The sequence below is a fragment of the Mesoplodon bidens genome (assembly GCF_964165515.1).
Source record: "Mesoplodon bidens genome assembly, chromosome: 11".
NCBI classification, from domain to species: domain Eukaryota; kingdom Metazoa; phylum Chordata; class Mammalia; order Artiodactyla; family Ziphiidae; genus Mesoplodon; species Mesoplodon bidens.
Genome location: NC_138167.1, coordinates 64,786,223 through 64,803,447, shown reverse-complemented (window position 1 = coordinate 64,803,447; position 17,225 = coordinate 64,786,223). Strand labels below are relative to the sequence as shown.

The window sequence follows — 17,225 nt, the reverse complement described above, 5'->3', positions numbered from 1 at the left end:
TTTGTGTTAAGTCTCTTCCTAGATGAAACAGGAACTTTGTAAACTCAAGGCATATACCTGTCTCGTTCATTGCAGTCTTCCAGCCTGGACCATCTGACACATAGTAAGTAGTCAGTAAATATTTGTCGAATGTATGAGTGAATGAACAAATGATGTGGTCAGAACTGCAGGAAAAGATCTTCTCTGGCAGAAGGGCAGTAGTTGAATTAGAGAAGATGACTGGGGCATAGCCAGAGAGGAGGGAAGGACCACTCTGCTTTACTGGGTAAAATCGTTAGTAGAGGTTGGAGATGAGTCTCACAGTGGAGGAGAAGGGCATCCAGGGAACTGAAGACATTGCAAAGGCAGTGTGGTGTAGCAGAAAGAACAAGAATATAATGAAGTCAGAATTCCTGCCTTTTTTTTTTTGCAATACGAGGGCCTTTCACTGTTGTGGTCTCTCCCGTTGTAGAGCACAGGCTCCGGACGCACAGGCTCAGCGGCCACAGCTCACAGGCCCAGCCACTCCGTGGCATGTGGGATCTTCCCAGACCAGGGCACGAACCCGTGTCCTCTGCATCGGCAGGTGGACTCTCAACCACTGCGCCACCAGGGAAGCCCAGAATTCCTGTGTTTTAATTCCAGCTCTATCACCAGCTGTGTGGTGCTGGGTAAGTTTCTTATCCTCTCTGTGCCTAAGTTTCAGCATCTGTCAAGCGGCACCAACACCTTAGGAGTGTATGTACCTTAAAGGGTTATGTGGATTCAAGGCCACGTAAGCCCAGAACTGGCCCCCACTTGTGGGCTGAGAGTCAACAACAAAATGGGGATTATAATTCGATTGGAATCAATAAGACTAAGGCTGCTCTGCCTTGACCCACCTCTACAGTCTCTCCAAGGCGAGGGAGGCTTTCGAGGAGATGAGCTTCTGAATGCTTGGTTTCCACAGAAATAGCCTCCATGGTGGAGCCCCTGGCTTTCAGCAGATGATTTCTTTGTAACTCAGCTGCTGGTGGGTAGGTGGGTGGTGCCACGGGCTGCTCTTTTCCTGAATGAACAGCTGTGCCCTCTCGTCTTTGTCGAGAATAATCATAACACTACTTCAAACCTCAGCCCAGCCTCCTTCATTCACGGCTCCCTGGCTGCCCGGCAATCACAGCACATGTTCGCCAGCTGGCAGGGCGGGGAGGGCCTCAGAGACTGGAGGCTGGATGTGAAGGGACAGGTCAGGCCCTTGGCCCTTGCCTTGGCCTTGTCCGCAGCACGCCAAGACGCAGCCCCCTCAGAACTGGCCTTTGAGGCCCTGCCTCCCAGCCTCCAGGCTCATACCCTACCTCCCCCTTCCCTCACCCCTTCCAGCCACACCAGCCTCCTTCCCAGTCCTCTGTCACGCCAAAGCTCACTCCCACCTGAGGGCCTTCTAACACACCGTCCCCATTTCCCACAATTCTCTCTAGATCGTGGCAAGACCAGATACTTCTTGTCACTTGGGGCTCAGCTTAAACATCAGCACCTCAGAGAGGTCCTCCCTGGCCACTCCCCTCTGCTGGATTGTAATCCACTGCCCAGCCACCAACAGCCCAAGGCCGAAACTCTACCAACTCAGGAGCCACGGGAGAAGAGCCTGCCGGGCATTCCAGCCCAAGGCCTGACTCTGGTTCTGATTGGCCCGGCCTGGGCCAGGGGTCCTGTGGACCAAGACAGGGGAGAGAAGAGTCCCCAGGTGAAAGCAGGGAGGCATTTCCCCCCAGAAGGGACAGTGGATGGTGGGCAGGGAAAATCACAGGTGTCCACCCTGGCCCCAGCCCTTCTCCGGAAAAACAAGTGGGTGAGTGTGAAAATCATGGGTCTAGAGCCTGGGGCCCAGGCCCATCTGTCCAACCTGTTTCCTCACGCAGGTAAACCTCACAGAGTTGTTATAAGAAACAGGTGGGATGATGGCTGGGAGGGCACTCTGGAAACTATTATTATCTTTGGAAGAGATGGAGGCAGAGAGGAAGAGGAGGAGTTAAAGGGGGGGATGGGGTCCTCTGCGCAGGGTCCTCAGACTGGGTGGAATAGAATCAGAACTCCGGGCCTCAGGTAACAACAGCTGACGTGTGTCACCATCTCTCTTGCAGAATCAGAAATCTGATTGTTCTGGGACGTTCTGGAAGGGCAAGGATAAGTGGTCACATTGGTTCAAATACCCCTCTGACCAGATAAGGAATGCAGGCAAGTCACTCATCCTACCCGAGCCACTCCTTCCTCACCAGCAAAATCCAGATGATGATAATATATTGCTGGATTGTCCTGAGCTTTTTTTTTTTTTTTTTTTTTGCGTTACGCGGGCCTCTCACTGCTGTGGCCTCTCCCGTTGCGGAGCACAGGCTCTGGATGCGCAGGCCCAGCGGCCATGGCTCACAGGCCCAGCCGCTCCGCGGCATGTGGGATCCTCCTGGACCGGGGCACGAACCCGTGTCCCCTGCATCGGCAGGCGGACTCTCAACCACTGCACCACCAGGGAAGCCCTGTCCTGAGCTTTAAATGAGGGCAAAGCAGGTTGCCTGACAGGTGGGGTGCCCTCAATGCCTCTTACTAGCTATTTTTATTAGGTATTTATATCTTTCTTAATTGTCTCCTTTAAAACTCCCCACTCCTTGTTTTTTTTCATAAGGCTTCTTTTGAAAATGCCATGCTGCGTCAGCAGTACTAAAGGTATGTGAGGGACAGACTTTGTTCTTTCCAAGCTGAGTCTGAGGAGAAGGGATGGGAAGAGGGAAGAGGAACCAGTGTGTAGGGGCCTCCTGCAGCCAGGCCGGGGCTTCTACACAGGCTGCACTGGAGCCTCCGACAGCCCCCTCAGAAAGGGCCTCCTTCCTTACTTTACAGAGTGTGTGGAGGACCAGAGTCATAAGAGACTTGCCCAAGGTCACCCAGCTTGGAAGCACTGGGGCGGAGACTCACATCCAGGGCATCTGGAGAGCTTCCCAGGCTGTGGTGCTTGTGTGTGTGTGTGTGTGTGTGTGTGTGAAGCAAACGTTCACTCCTCTTCAGTTCAATTCACTAGAAATAGCTCAAGGGCCTGCTGTGGGCCAGACAGAGGAAGAGATGGGTTCCTGCGACCTACCCACGTGGGTTTCACGAGGATCTCAGAGCCAAGTGAGGGACAGACCAGTGGAGGGCAGGAGACGCGAGAGGGTGCAGAGGGGAGAGGGAGGTCTGAGAGTCCCTGGGACCCTGCCGTGGCCTCCATTCTCCCAGACTCACCCCCCACCCCGCGGCCCACCACACACACACACACACACACACACACACACACACACACACACACACACACACACACACACACACACACTCACCACCCCACTTTCTCCCTCACTGCCAGGAATGCAGGCTGTCCCCAGCTCTTCCTCCTCTGCATTCCTCAGCAACGGCTCCCACCTGGCAGGGCAAATTATACCCTGGCCTGGCAATAAAAGCCACTTTCCAGAAAAAGAAGCTTTAGGGCCCTGAGAGACGCAGCTAACTCTCTTGCACTGCCTGCGTCTGACTCAGGAGGTGGTGCCGGGGCCAGAGGAGAAGGGGCCCTGTGTCCCTTTAAGCAGGGAGTACAAATTCCCATCCCAGCCCCTCCCTCCTGCTCTTCCTGACGTCAGGAGGAAGGCGTGTGTGAGTGAGTGAGGGGCCTGAGGTGCTGCATGCTCTCTCTCTCTCTCTCTCTCTCTCACACACACACACACACACACACGCACACACACACACACACACACACACACGGAGTCATACACACAGCACATCTTTCAGACCATCCCCGGCTCATCAGCTCCAACCGCGCGAGAGAGGCCAAGCCGGCTGCAGGAGGCAGTGCCAGGACCTCAGCTGCCAGGGAGAGGTAAGGGGCCAGACCGTGCGGGCACACTGGAAACTGGCTCTGGCAGGGGCGAAGGAGGGAGGCGTGACTTGGGGGCGCTGGGAAGGTGGGCACCTCCCCTGGGGCTGGTTCAGCCCCGTTCAGTTTACAGAAGAGGGGCAGGCGGCTGAGCACATGAGCCCACCCGGCCATCTCGCCGCCTGCGCTCCCTCTCCTGGGCCCCCAGGGGAAGCTGAGGCTGTGTGGCTCCCTGTGAGAGGGTGTGTGTGTGTGTGCGTGTGTGTGTGTGTGTGTCTGGGACTTGTGTCTGGCTCAAGAAGCAGAGAGCAGCAGACACCTGCCAAGCCACAGCCTCCTGTCTGGGAACCAGGGGGAGAGAAATGACTGGAGAAATCACTGTGCTCCTACCAGACACTGAAGAGAGAGTGCAGCAGGGAGAAAAATAAGTCTTTCCCCTTGGAATCCGGGGCTGGGGGTCGGGAGGGACCGTCTGGGGCAGGCAGACAGCTGGACCTGGAGCAGCTGTCTCATCCTGACTCTATTTCTTCCCCCATGTGATGGGGGATAATGGTGTTAATTGGATGGAGAGGTGGCTCCATGTTAGTATTTTCCCCTTTGCCTCAGAGCCAACCCCACCAGGAGCTCTTGCCTCTCCTAAGGCCACTCCTCTCCCTTGCCCACTGGTCTGGCTCTAACCTCCACCCTTGCCAGGACGCAGCCCCTGGAAGGCAGAGGTGATAAGCCAGGGGCTGCTGGGTCCCCTGCCGTGGGTTTCAGGGACTTGGGCAGGCTTGGTTAGTGCCAAGTCCCTCAGTGGCTTGACCCTGGCACAAGGAGTCCAGGCGGAGATAAGGGGTGATGCTGGCACCCAGAAGGGGGAGAGCAGGTTCCTGCCAATCTGCCAGCCCGCAGACTCTTCCCAGGCAGAGGGGAGGGAGACGCGGAGCGAGAACAATAATAAATACAGAGTGTGAACTGCTGCATCCGCTGGGGCTGGGGGAGGGGAAGAGGAAGTGCGCCCGGATGGAGGGTGGGCAACCTCTCTTAGAGCCTGGCATCATGCCCGCCTGGATGTGCTCCAGTGGAGACCTCTCCCTGGGAAGGGGCTGTCTCTAGCCCCCTGGGGGATGGGGAGCCAGTTCCCCAAAACTGACTCCATCCCAGAGGCCTCTGGGTCCTCCAAATTCTGGATATTTCCTCCTCCCAGCCTCCTACCCCACCTCCCCCCACCATTTCTTTTAAGTCTTTTCCAAAAACATCTATTTCCCCGTATCTGCCCCACTCCTCTGGATCTGACACCCCTCCAAAAAAAAAACAAAGACACGTGTAAGCAGGAACCAGCTCACAGGGGACTGGGAGAGGTCAGGGGACAATCTTGGCCACAGAGGTTTCTCCCAGGCCTGGAGAGAGATGGATGGGCAATGTTCACAGAAGTCCACTGGCAATGGAGGGGGCCTCCCTAGGGGGGAATGGGGGGTCCCACACAGCTGGCTGGTGGGGAGGGAACACCTGCAGGCTGGTCTAGAGGCAAGTCCCTGAGAGTGGCGCCAGCAGAGGGAGCTCAGGGCTTAGCTAAGCTGGTCACATCCACTGGTAACAACCAGCAAAACCAGGACCCAGAGCCTGGTGGGAAGAGGGCTTGGGGCAATTCAGACCTTTGTCCATGCAGAGCATTAAGATGGGAGGCAAAAAGCAATGGGAGCAGGGAGCTCTTCCCCTGCCCCAAAGCCAGTGAAACGATGGTCACCAGGATGAGTGGCATGGCACGCTGGAAAGCTCATGGGCTTTGGGGTTATGTTGATTTGAATGCAAGCTCGGCCAGTCTAAATGTGACTTTGACCAGTCCATACGTCTTTCTAGGGGGACTCAGGATGGGAAAGCAACTTGCCCAGGGTCACACAGCCCAGCGGAGCTGGGATGTGAGCATGGATCTCGTGGTGCCCATCCTGGCATCCCTACCCCCACTAATACCAAGGAAGCCCAAAGGGCTTAATCATAGCAGCCCCCCAGGGCAGCTTGGGGACATGACAAGGAGGAGAGTTAAAGGGTCTCAATTAAGCTCAAGTATTGGCCGGGGCAGCGCCACCCCCCACTCCCCGCAATACACACACACACACACACAAACACACACACACACACAAACACGCTGTGGGAGAGGGAAAGAACCAGGTTTAATTAGGTCACCTCCAGCTGCTAGAGCAGCTTTGGCACTGATGTATTTTAAGGAGTGTCTGGGAGGCTGGGAGAGGGGGACGCGCTGGGGAAGTGCCAGCTTCTCTCCGGTGGTTCTGAGGCTGTTTCCTCACCCTCCTCTGGCCCATCACAGACAAGACCTCAAAGTTCAGAAAGCCCTTCCACCATCACCCTGTGTTCCCTGCCCTTCCCCTTTCTAAGCCACCATACCCATTCCTCCCCCTCTCTGTTCCTCCACAGTGGGGGCTCGGGCTGGGATGTTTTTATTGAGGGAGTTGCTTTTAAACTTGCTCACCCAAGGTCATGGTCTGAGTCAGCACAAAGCCAGAAATAGAACCCCAGGCCCTGCTCTTCCCTCTCCAGGGGAGGCAGGAGCTTTCAGGGACCTGCCGCGCCTCCCTCCCTGCCTCCCTCCCCGCCTCCCACCCGAGGCCTTTCTGCACCGCCCCCCAAAACATCTCCAGGGTGCGGAAGTGCTGCCCCACCGGCTGTGTGACCCCAGCAGGACTCTTCACATCTCTGGGCCTCGGTTTCCTCCTCTGAGGAACAGGGTTAATAACAGTAATTATCATGTAGGTGTGTTGTGAGGAGTAAATGAGGAAACAGGGCAAAGGGTTTGACATATCACTCGGCACACGGTTAATAGTCAATCGATGGTGGCTGTGATCTTTTTCTTTCTTAAACTCACTACTTGAATTTTGTTTTGTTTTCTTTTCTTAAAAATAAATTTATTAATTTATTATTTATTTATTTTTGGCTGCGTTGGGTCTTCGTTGCTGCACGCGGGCTTTCTCTAGTTGCGGCGAGCAGGGTCTACTCTTTGTTGCGGTGCACGGGCTTCTCATTGCGGTGGCTTCTCTTGTTGCGGAGCACGGGCTCTAGGAGCATGGGCTTCAGTAGTTGCGGCACGCGGGCTCAGTAGCTGTGGCTCGTGGGCTCAGGAGCTGTGGCTCGTGGGCTCCGGAGCATAGGCTCAGTAGTTGAGGAGCACGGGCTCAGTTGCTCCGCGGCATGTGGGATCTTCCCGGACCAGGGATCAAATCCGTGTCCCCTGCATTGGCAGGCAGATTCTTAACCACTGCGCGCCCAGGGAAGTCCCGGTGGCTGTGATCTTGTCGTATCAGGACTAACCACCCTGTGTTCTACTTGTCTATCTGCTACCCCCAGTGGACTGGGGCCCTCTACGGGCAGGGCTGTCTCCTCTCCTATTTGTTGTCCCAGAGCCTGGCAATCATATTCAGTGACGTATGTGTTTCTGGCAACCTCAGAGGAGAGTTGGAGTGACCCTCATGAGTCATCTGGACCAATGATGATTCATGTAGCTGAGGAGAAAATTGAGGCCCAGAGAAGGGCAGGTGCTTGCCCCAGGTCACACAGCCCTGGGTGGTTGAGCCAGCTTGCTTTCCCTGATTGGCCCGGAAGGAGAGGGATTCGCTTGGTCAACAGAGGACTCTGAGGGCCATCTCCTGCCCAGTTCTTTTGGGGGGAGCTGATAATTGGAGGAGCCCCAACACCAGGTTGATGGCCACCTGCTGTCAGGGCTGAGTCACCATTCACAGCCCCGTGAAGCTGTATCACGACCTTGCCTGGGGTTATCTCCGAACAGCCCCGATGTTTTGTTTTCAGCTCCCCTGGCCCTTTTGTTTGTGGAATTGCTGGGGTTTGATCTTCTTGCAGGGAAATGAAGAGGACCTCGGCTGGCAGGGTCAGAACCAGAACACTCACAGGGGGACCATTGACACAGCTCCCAGATCCTCTCATAACCTGAACAGGGTGGTACGATTTGCCCTATTGGACAGATGGGGAAACTGAGGCTCAAAGAGGGAGGGTCACTCAGCTAGGACACTGTAGAGCCAGGATTCAGTCCTGGGCCCTCTGGGTCCTGAGCTGTCCTCTTGCCCTCCAACTGCTAGTTCTGAAGGGCATTATTCCAGGCCAGAGATGCCCCCAGATGGGCACAGCGAATTCCTCAGGAGCTAGGGTTTAGCTCTGTTTGAGTTGGAACACATGTTCTACAGACACATCTATTTCTCTGCTCTCAGAGTTTATTTCCCCTTTCTCAGGGAAAGTTCTTTTGGGAAAAGTTCAGCCTTGTCTTGGCTGAACCAGGAACAGAATTTATCCTCGCAAGAAAAGCACCATTTGCTTTCAGACAAATCTGGCCTCTGTCACTTACCTGCTGTGTGACTTTGGGCAAGTCACTTAACCTCTCTGAGCTTCAGCTTCCTCATTTGTAAAATGGAAACAATTGTAATTTCAACCTTTGAGGGCAACTGGGAAATTTAAAAATGGAAAATAATTTCTGTAAAGACTTTTTAAAAAAAATTTGTTTTATTTATTTATTTTTGGATCTGTTGGGTCTTCGTTGCTGTGCGCAGGCTTCTCATTGTGGTGGCTTCTCTTGTTGCAGAGCACAGGCTCTAGGCGCATGGGCTTTAGTAGTTGCAGCACGCAGTCTCAGTAGTTGTGGCTCGCGGGCTCTAGAGCGCAGGCTCAGTAGTTGTAGTCCACAGGCTTAGCTGCTCCGCGGCATGTGGGATCTTCCCAGACCAGGGCTCGAACCCATGTCCCCTGCGTTGGCAGGCTGATTCTTAACCACTGCACCACCAGGGAAGTCCTGTAAAGACTTTTTGTAAAGACTGTGTATAGCATGCAGACAATAAAAGCCCTGTCTTCACTTGCCCCCTTCTGTGGCAATACTCTGGAGAAAGGGTCTGAACTGGAGGCTTGCTCTGCACCCCCTTGTTCCATTCTCCCTGGTCTCCCAGGCTGCCCTGCACTGTGCAGTTCCTTCAAGTCCAGGGCTCTGGCAGGGACCAGAGAGGGAAAGACTCTGTCCAAGGTCACACAGCAAGTCAGTAGCAATGCAGGGGCTGAACCCAGGACTCCTGACTTCCCACTTCAAGGCTCCAGAGTCAGATTCCCCTGGTTCAAGTCCTGGCTCAGACATTAATTGCTGTGTGGCCTTGAGTGAGTGACAGCCTCTCTGAGCCTCAGTTTCCTCATCTGCAAAATGGGGTCATAATAGCACCAGCCTTAAAGGACTATTGCAGGAACTAAATGAAAGGAGAAGCTATGAGGGGCAGTGCAGGGACCTAGTGTGTGGGTGAGTCCTTGGGGAAACAGGGAAGACGAGCATAACGGGCGGCTTTGGCTGGCGGGTCTCTCCTTCTGCCCACTCCCTCTCCCCTCCATGCCCAACTTAGCCACCCGGTCCAGAAGGAGCAACCCCTCACCCAGCACCTACCCAGTGCTTCCCCCATTCCATCTCATGTCATCCTCACTGAAGCTCTTGGAGGAGGGATTCTTGTAATCCCCATTTTCCAGAAGAGGAAGGAGAGAGGGTAGATTGCAGAGCAGTGCTCTTGGCACTTGTGGGGGCTACTTCGTCTGCCCCTCCAGCCCCAACTCCTGCCCGAAGGTCAACTCCCCGCCTTCTCCCTGGGAGCCCCTCTGGGTAGGTGGGGTTGTGGACTGGGAGCTAGAGGGGATGAATGTCTACTGCTGCTGTTATTCCATCCCCTTCTCCTCCCCCTCTGCTGCCTGGCCCATTTGGGGGAAGGGAAGGAGGGGGGCTGCCCTCAACCCTAACCCTGGAAAATCAGTGCCTCTTTCCCCTTCCCCACTGCCTGCTTTGCATGAGACCTGGGAGCCATGCTCACTCAGTCTTGGGTCCGAAGGCCTGGCTGGTCAGAGCAGGGCCCAGCTCAGCTGCATCTCCCTGGTAACCACTGTGGGCTGCCTCTGCCCCTCTCCCACCTCCTTCCCTCCCCTCCACCCGCCATGACCTCCCAGCACAGGCTGTCACCGCCAAGCACAATACCAGGCCTGGGAAAACTGTGCAGTGGGCAGGCCGCGCCACCCTGCTTCCTGGAGAAAGGGAGGCTGAGCTTCTCTCCCTGCCACCGGCCACCCTCACCCAGTTAGGGAAGCAGGCACCCAGGGCTGTGATGCAGGGCCCATCATCTCCTGCTTTCCTGGCTGTGTCATCTTGGGTAGCTTTGTTGCCTGTCTTCCTTTTTGGTAACAGCTTTATTAGATATCATTCCCACACCATATAATTCATCCGCTTAAGATGGACAAGTCAACGGCTTTTAATATATTTACAGAGTTGTGCAACATCACTGTAGTCAATTTTAGGACATTTTCATCACCCCCAAAAGAAACCCTGTACCCATTAGTAGTCACTACTCATTCTCCTTCCCCCTCCCCAAAACCTGTAACCACTAATCTACTTCCTGTCTCTATGGGTCTGCCTATTCTGGACGTTTCACATGCATGGAATCATGTAATACATGGTCTTTTGTGACTGGCTTCTCCCACTTAGCATCATGATTTCAAGGTTCACGGTTTCAAGGTTCAGCTGTATCACTACTTCATTTCTTCTTATGGCTGAATAATACTCTACTTTATGGTTAACCACATTTTGTTTATCCATTTATCTGTTGTTGGACCCTTGGGTGGTTCCCACTCTGGGGCTTTTATGAATAATGCTGCCATGGACATTCATGTGCAAGTTCTTCTGTGACTGCTTCAGTTTTCTTCTCTCTAAAATGGGGACATGGGAATTCCCTGGCAGTCCAGTGGTTAGGACTCCACGCTTTCACTGCCGAGGGCCCGGGTTCGATCCCTGGTTGGGGAACTAAGATCCCACAAGCCGCGGGGCGGCACAGCCAATAAATATATAAATAAATAAATAAAATAGGGATAAAAATGCTAAACCTGGCCCATCCCTGCCATCTCAAGTGGGCTCAGAGAGAAAAACTTCATGTCAGCATGAGGGGCTGTGAGGGGCAATTCTCACCCCACCCCTGGCAGTTCTTTTTTGGCTGGAAGGGATGTGTTGGGGGCTTGCTGGGGAGGAGGGAGGCTGCATCTCCGCCCCCAGGGATGGCAGAGCCAGCTCATCACCTTGACCCAGAAAAGTCCCACTTGCTATGTGATCTTGAACAGTGGCCAGGAGACCTGCTCCAATGACGGGGGTTGAATGGGGTGACTCCTTGGCTCTTCTAGTCCATGCCGGGCTCTGGAGTCCTAAGGAGTCCTCAACTCTTCCCTGGGGGGCGGGGCAGGGTGGAGATGGAGGCCAGAAAGAGACTTAGTTCAGGGATTCACCTCTGGCCCCAAGGCCTTTGGGTGAAGTGGGGGGAGGAGTGAAGGAATGGGGGTGAGGAGGTGGAGAACTCGTCACCCTCACTCTTATATGACCATGGACAATGGGCACTTCTTTGTATCCCCCCGCCTTAGCCACGCCTCACCATAGCCTGTGAGGCAGGGCTTATCAGCTCCATTATACAGATGAGGAAGCTGAGGCCAGTGGAAGTGCTACCCAAGTCCACGGCTAACACGCAGTGGCGCTGGAGCTCTCCTGGTCCAGGCGTCCTGTCTGGCCCCACTGTGGCAGGCTGCCCGCCCCAGGCTCAATCAACAGCTAGCGTCTCTTGGAGCCCAAGACTTACCAACCCCTGGGGAGGGGGTGTGTGTGAGTGCATGGGTGGGGGAACTACATTCTCTTCTTCTGTAGAGGAAAATATAGGATGAATTTTTTTAAAGTCATCCAGGCACTGAGCTGTTGACAGGGGAATTTCTATTGATTAGCACTGATAATGGCAATTTATTGGGTACCTACAAGATGCCAGATGCCGTCACACACACTAAATCATTGAATCCTCAGCAACCAGGGTAATTCCCCTGGTGGTCCAGTGATTAGGACACGGGTTTTCACTGCTGTAGACTTGGGTGCAATCCCTGGTCTGGGAACTAAGATCCCACAAGCTGTGTGGTGTGACCAAAACCCAAAAACCTCAGCAGCCTTGCATGGTAAGCATTCTCAACCTCATTTTAGAGAGGGGGAACCTGGGGCTAAGGAAAAATCTCCAACATTCCTAAGAGCTCACCATGCCCTGGTCCTATTCCAAGCATGTAGAAAGTCATTTAATCCTCACAGCAACCTCTCTGTGAAGTAAGAACCAACATTATCCCCAGTTTACAGAGCAGGAAACCAAGTCAAAGGTTATGAGTGTTGACCGAGGCTGCACAGCTGGTAGGTAGAGGAGCCAGGATTCAAACCCAGACCTTTTGGGTCCACATTTGCCCACATTCCCACCTGCCATGTTGGAACTATTGAGTGGCTTGCTTGAGGTCACCAAGTTACAGGTGACAAAGCTGAGATTCAGAACCAGGTCTGTGGATTTGAAACTGCTAGCATTTGTGCCACACTGTGTCCCGGATCATTGGCTACTTTACCCATCCCACCTCTTAGGGCCCCAAGTTAAAGAATTGAACTTCAAGCTGGAAGGACTTTTGGTTAGTCTCAGTCAGCTTGGATCACCATTAACAAAATACCCCAGACTGGGGGCTTAAACAAGACATTTACTTCTTACAGATCTGGAGACTAGAAGTCTGAGATCAGTGTGCCAGCATGGTCTGGCTCTGTCTGGGGAGAGCTCTTGTCCTAACTTGTAGACCGCCCCCTTCTGGCTGTGTCCTCACAAGGCAGGGAGAAAGGAGGCAAGCTCTGGGTGGGGGGGTGTCTGTCCTTGTAAGGACACTGATCCCATCATGGGGGCCCCACCCTCCTGACCTCATCTAAACCTAGTTACCTCCCAAATGCCCCATCTCCAAATACTAACACATTGGAGGGGTTAGGATTTCAACATGTGAATTTTAGGGGAACACAATTCAGCCCACAGCAAGGTTGTATGACCATTTTGTCTTTCTGGGGAGGACACTGAGTCAGGCAGGGGCTGTGAGTGGCCTGAACTCACTCTGTCAGGAGTAGCAGGCAGGCCCAGCCCTCCAGACTTGTGTCCAGAAGCTGCCCACCCTGGACCACACTCACCTATACCTCTCTCTCCCCCTTCCAGACGGAGCCTGTGGCTGGTGAGGCCGCCGAGCAGGGCCAGGCCGGGCCCTGCCCGCAAGGACGCCCAAGCCCTTCACCGGCCCCTGTGCCTGGGAGCCCACCAGGCTCTCCCACTGGCTCCGCCATGACTTCGGAGCCCACGGCAGCCCCGGTCGTGCCCCCGCTCCACTCCCCCAAGTCCCCCGTCTGGCCCACCTTCCCATTCCACCGGGAGGGCAGCAGGGTCTGGGAGCGAGGCTGTGTCTCATCTCGGGACCTGCCCAGTCCTCTGCCCACCAAACGGACCAGGACATATTCAGCGTGAGTACCTGCCCCTCACCTAGGCTCTGGTGGTCCTTCCCCAGGACGGGGCTCCAGTCGGGGCTGCCCAGCTCCCATCCTCCTCCATCCCCTCTTGTCCTCACCCGAGGACAGGGGAGCTGTGTAAGGACCTTCCAGTAACTGCTAGCATTCATTCATTCCACAAAGTTGTACTGAGCTCCCGACCAGGGGATCCAGTGATGAATAAGGCAAAGTCTCAGCCTGCAAGGTGCTTACAATCCAGAGGGAATTTGTCCACCATTCACTACACCTGGCCGGGTTGGGCATGAGGACCAAATGTTGGGCATCAGGGAAGATGTCCTAGCTGGGTTTGGAAGATGTATCAGGTGAAGAAGGAAGCTGGGTGCTCCCGGTGGATGAAACAGCCTGGGCAAAAGCAGAGGCATGGGGTGGACCTTTGGAGAGAGGCAGGCAGGCTGGACAGAGACCAGCCCTGGGTTTTTGGGGTAGGTCACGGGGTGGAGTCAAATTGGGGAAGGGTTTTGTGGGAGCCACAGGGAGGCTGACTTGGTTTGGTCAAAGGAGGGGTTTGGTTTTTTTTTGCGGTACGTGGGCCTCTCACTGTTGTGGCCTCTCCTGCTGCGGAGCACAGGCTCCGGACGCGCAGGCTCAGTGGCCATGGCTCACGGGCCCAGCCGCTCCACGGCATGTGGGATCCTCCAGGACCGGGGCATGAACCCGCATCCCCTGCATCGGCAGGCGGACTCTCAACCACTGCGCCACCAGGGAAGCCCCAAAGGAGGGGTTTTTGATGGCAAGCGCTGATTGTCCCATGTCCAACCCAAGACCAGGCACAGAGCAGATGCTTAATGATGAATGAATGGATGAATGACAAATAAGTGAACAGGATGGATACTGCTGCTTCAGGAGATAGTGAGCTCCTCGTTCTGGGAGTTATTCAAGCCTAGGCTGTACATTCTTCACTTCGAAATCTTACAACAGGAATCCATGTAAGCTCAGGAGGGGAGGGTCTTGTACAGAGAGAGGGGCACTGGCTGGGAGTCAAGAGACCCACTTGCTGTGCACCCTGGGAGAGCCAGTTTCCCTCTCTGGGCCTCAGTCTCCTTATTGTCCAATGGGATGATGAGAGGACTGAACTAGTCTCTATGGGTGGTTTCTGGCCTGGGGAGGGTTCTCCACAGCACTGAGGCAGGCCCCGCAGATGGGCCCCTGGAGAGCTGTGGGGGTCCAGGGAGGGGGTCCCCAGCCCACAGTTCCAATACCCCTACCCTATCTTCAGGACAGCCCGTGCCTCGGCTGGCCCCGTGTTCAAGGGTGTCTGTAAGCAGTTCTCACGCTCACAGGGCCACGGCTTCATCACCCCGGAGAACGGGTCAGAGGACATCTTCGTGCATGTGTCTGAGTGAGTCCCTCCCCCTTCCCCGTTGTTGGCTGGGCCCCTGCTGCAGTATCCTAGCAGTGCCTCCAGAATGCTCCCTAGGCCTCTCCCCTCACTGGCTGAAGTCTGTGTTCCTGGCACCTTTCTCCTCTCATAGGGCCTCCAGGGGCATGGGTGGAGGAGGGCTGGGGCCAGATGGAGAGGGGGCACTCAGACCCCAGAAGCCCTGGGAACCACTGCCTGAGTCCTGGGATCCTGTTCCCGCATCACGGGGGCCGAGAGGGCTGGGTCCTTCAGCCTGGAAGGAAGCTAGGAGGTGGGAGGTGGTCTAGGCCTGGCCCCCAGCCCTAATGCCAGGCGTGACCTGTGGAGTCACTGAGCCCTAAGCCTTGGGAACCTCCCTGAGCCCTTTTGCATCTCACTTTGTAGCATAGCGAGGGGCTGTTTATGATTCCCATTTTACAGATTAGAGAACTGAAGCTCTGAGAAGGGAGGCTGGCTCAGGCTCCCTGGCCTAACTAGGCCCAGGGCTAGGCTGCCCTCAGGCCAGACCACAGGGGGCATCCAGGGAGGGGGCCTGCTCCTGGGCTGACACCCCCTCCCCCCCACCAGCATCGAGGGGGAGTACGTGCCAGTGGAAGGCGACGAGGTGACCTACAAGATGTGCCCTATCCCGCCCAAGAACCAGAAGTTCCAAGCCGTGGAGGTGGTGCTCACCCAGCTGGCTCCACACACTCCCCACGAGACGTGGTCCGGCCAGGTCGTGGGCTCCTAGGCTGCTGGCCCCTGTGCCAGCCGCCAGGCGTGGGGGGAGCCGCACAGGGTAGATGGGCAGCAGCCAGCTCCACGCCCCACGGCACTGGCTGAGCCAGTCCCCTGGGCGGCCTCGGTGTGCACGTCTGTCTGTGCTTGTGGACGTGAGTGTGTGCCTCCATCCACCCCGTGACTGTTGTGTGAGTTGGACCGAGGGTGAGGCCGCCAGACCTGCCTTCCCTGCTTTCCACTCTCTCTCCTTCCTCCCCTCCTGCCACACACGCACAGGACCCTTTTGCCCTCCTAACACCCATCTGCGTGTCCACTGAGCCTCTGAGGGCCTGCGTCAGGCCTGGGCTGGGAGTCGGGGCAGCAGTGGGCCCTGCCCCGCCCCCGTACAAGCTTGCTCCCCTTGCCTCTGCTCCAGGCCTGGCCCCGGAGGCCAGACTCTGCTTGTGCTACTCACACACACACCCCCTTCCCCCCGGGCTGGTCTCCCACGGTGACCTCGATCCCTCCCCTCAGAAGCCAGGCCACTGAGTGCTTTGGGGGAGCCTCCCGGTCTCTTGCCGGGGAAGAGGGTGAAACCTGGGGGCAGAGGGGCCACCCCTTCACACCCCCCATGGCCAAGGCCCAGTCTTCCCTCCTTCCTGCTCTCTCTCAGCACACGTGAGACAGGAAAGAGGGGCCTGGGGGCAGAAGGCAGTTTGGGGGGCTCCTGTTTTGCTGGCCAGCCCCTCCTCCTCAGCCTGGCAGTGGCTTTGGGAACCCCAAACTGAGGCTGTGTCCACTTCCCTGGGCCTCGCTGAGCCTTGCTGCCTCCACTCCCCCCTGGGGAGGCAAAGGTCTACAGAGGGGTGGGAGCACGGCTCCCCCAGCTTGGACGGAGCCCCCCCTTTGCCCTGACTCACAAACCCCACTGATGCTCTGCCCGTGCCCAGCCATCATGGCCGCTGAGGACCCAGCGATGGATGAACACACATGCCCTCAGGCGCGCCAGCCACAAGAAGAGCTCTCAGCCTGGGAGACCACCAGCCCTGCCACCCCCCTTGCTTGACCCTCTTCCCAAAGCCATGGGTTAGTGGCTCCCACTGGCCACCAACAGGCCAGTGGCTGAGGTGTGGTCCCTGTCTTGTCCATCCCTTAAGAAGTGTGGTATCCCTCTTCCTTTTGGGCCAGGATGTGTTTGTGTGCATTCACTCCTGGGCGGGGGGTTGGCCTGGCCTGGGAGGTCAGGAAGGAGGGGCTCTACCTCCATCCCCCGCCACCTTCCCATCACACTCCCCTCCAGAGAACACATCACCTGATGGGGGAAGAAATGGGGTTCAAGGGAGCACCTGCCAGGGAGTGATCCTTATGAAACCCAGTCTGAGTAAAACAGATGCCAAGGATGCGGGGGTCAGTGACTGTCTAGGAGGATCCCCGGTCCTGTAGGTGCCCCAAGGCCCCCCAGGGGAGACACCCCTGTCCCCAGCACAGAGGCTGGAAGACCAGAGCTGCTAAGATGCGCTGGCCAGCCCCCTAAAACTCAGAATGGCCCAGCCTGACCCCCACGTTGAGCTGGGGCTACTCTAGCAAGGCCTGAGGACTTTCCCCTGAGGAACAAGGCTCCCTGGCTTCCTTGGCGGAAGGTTAACTCTTGGGAACCCCCAAGACACCCTCCCCACACACACACTGGGAGTAGGCCCCCACTTTAGGCACCAACCAGGAAGCAGGCTGTGGTAACGTCAGCCCTGGGGCCGCCCCACAGTGTCCAGTCCGACCTCCTTAGACCCCCAGCCACCTGGACTCCCCCACCCTTCCTCACACTGGCAATAAACCCTCAACTGTGACTCAGCTTGGCCCACAGCTGCCTGTCTGTCTGGGTCCCAGGGGAAGGGGCTGGGGGAGGACACCCCAAACAGCCCTTGTTTGGGGCTTCA

At 56.1% G+C, this 17,225-nt stretch overlaps 1 protein-coding gene across 2 annotated transcripts; it reads left to right on the top strand.

Moving 5' to 3' along the window:
• The first annotated feature begins 3,647 nt into the window (after positions 1-3,647).
• On the top strand, positions 3,648-16,760 carry CSDC2 (cold shock domain containing C2). 2 transcript variants are annotated; one of them, XM_081249735.1, is made up of 4 exons: positions 3,648-3,853; positions 12,892-13,190; positions 14,452-14,574; positions 15,163-16,760. In XM_081249735.1, exons 2-4 carry the CDS (start codon positions 13,015-13,017, stop codon positions 15,323-15,325), a joined length of 462 nt encoding a protein of 153 aa, XP_081105861.1. In that variant the 5' UTR covers positions 3,648-3,853; positions 12,892-13,014; the 3' UTR covers positions 15,326-16,760. The 2 variants fall into 2 exon arrangements, with proteins under 2 accessions (XP_081105861.1, XP_081105862.1); XM_081249736.1 differs by lacking the exon at positions 3,648-3,853 and having other exon boundaries at positions 11,681-13,190.
• Positions 16,761-17,225: the final 465 nt, after the last annotated feature.

Excerpts from the sequence above, each read along its gene's own strand:
- CSDC2 (XM_081249735.1), top strand. The coding sequence starts at position 13,015 with ATGACTTCGGAGCCCACGGCAGCCCCGGTCGTGCCCCCGCTCCACTCC. Across the intron at positions 13,191-14,451 it reads CGGACCAGGACATATTCAGC|GACAGCCCGTGCCTCGGCTG; the intron begins GTGAGTACCTGC and ends CCCTATCTTCAG. Across the intron at positions 14,575-15,162 it reads ATCTTCGTGCATGTGTCTGA|CATCGAGGGGGAGTACGTGC; the intron begins GTGAGTCCCTCC and ends CCCCCCCACCAG.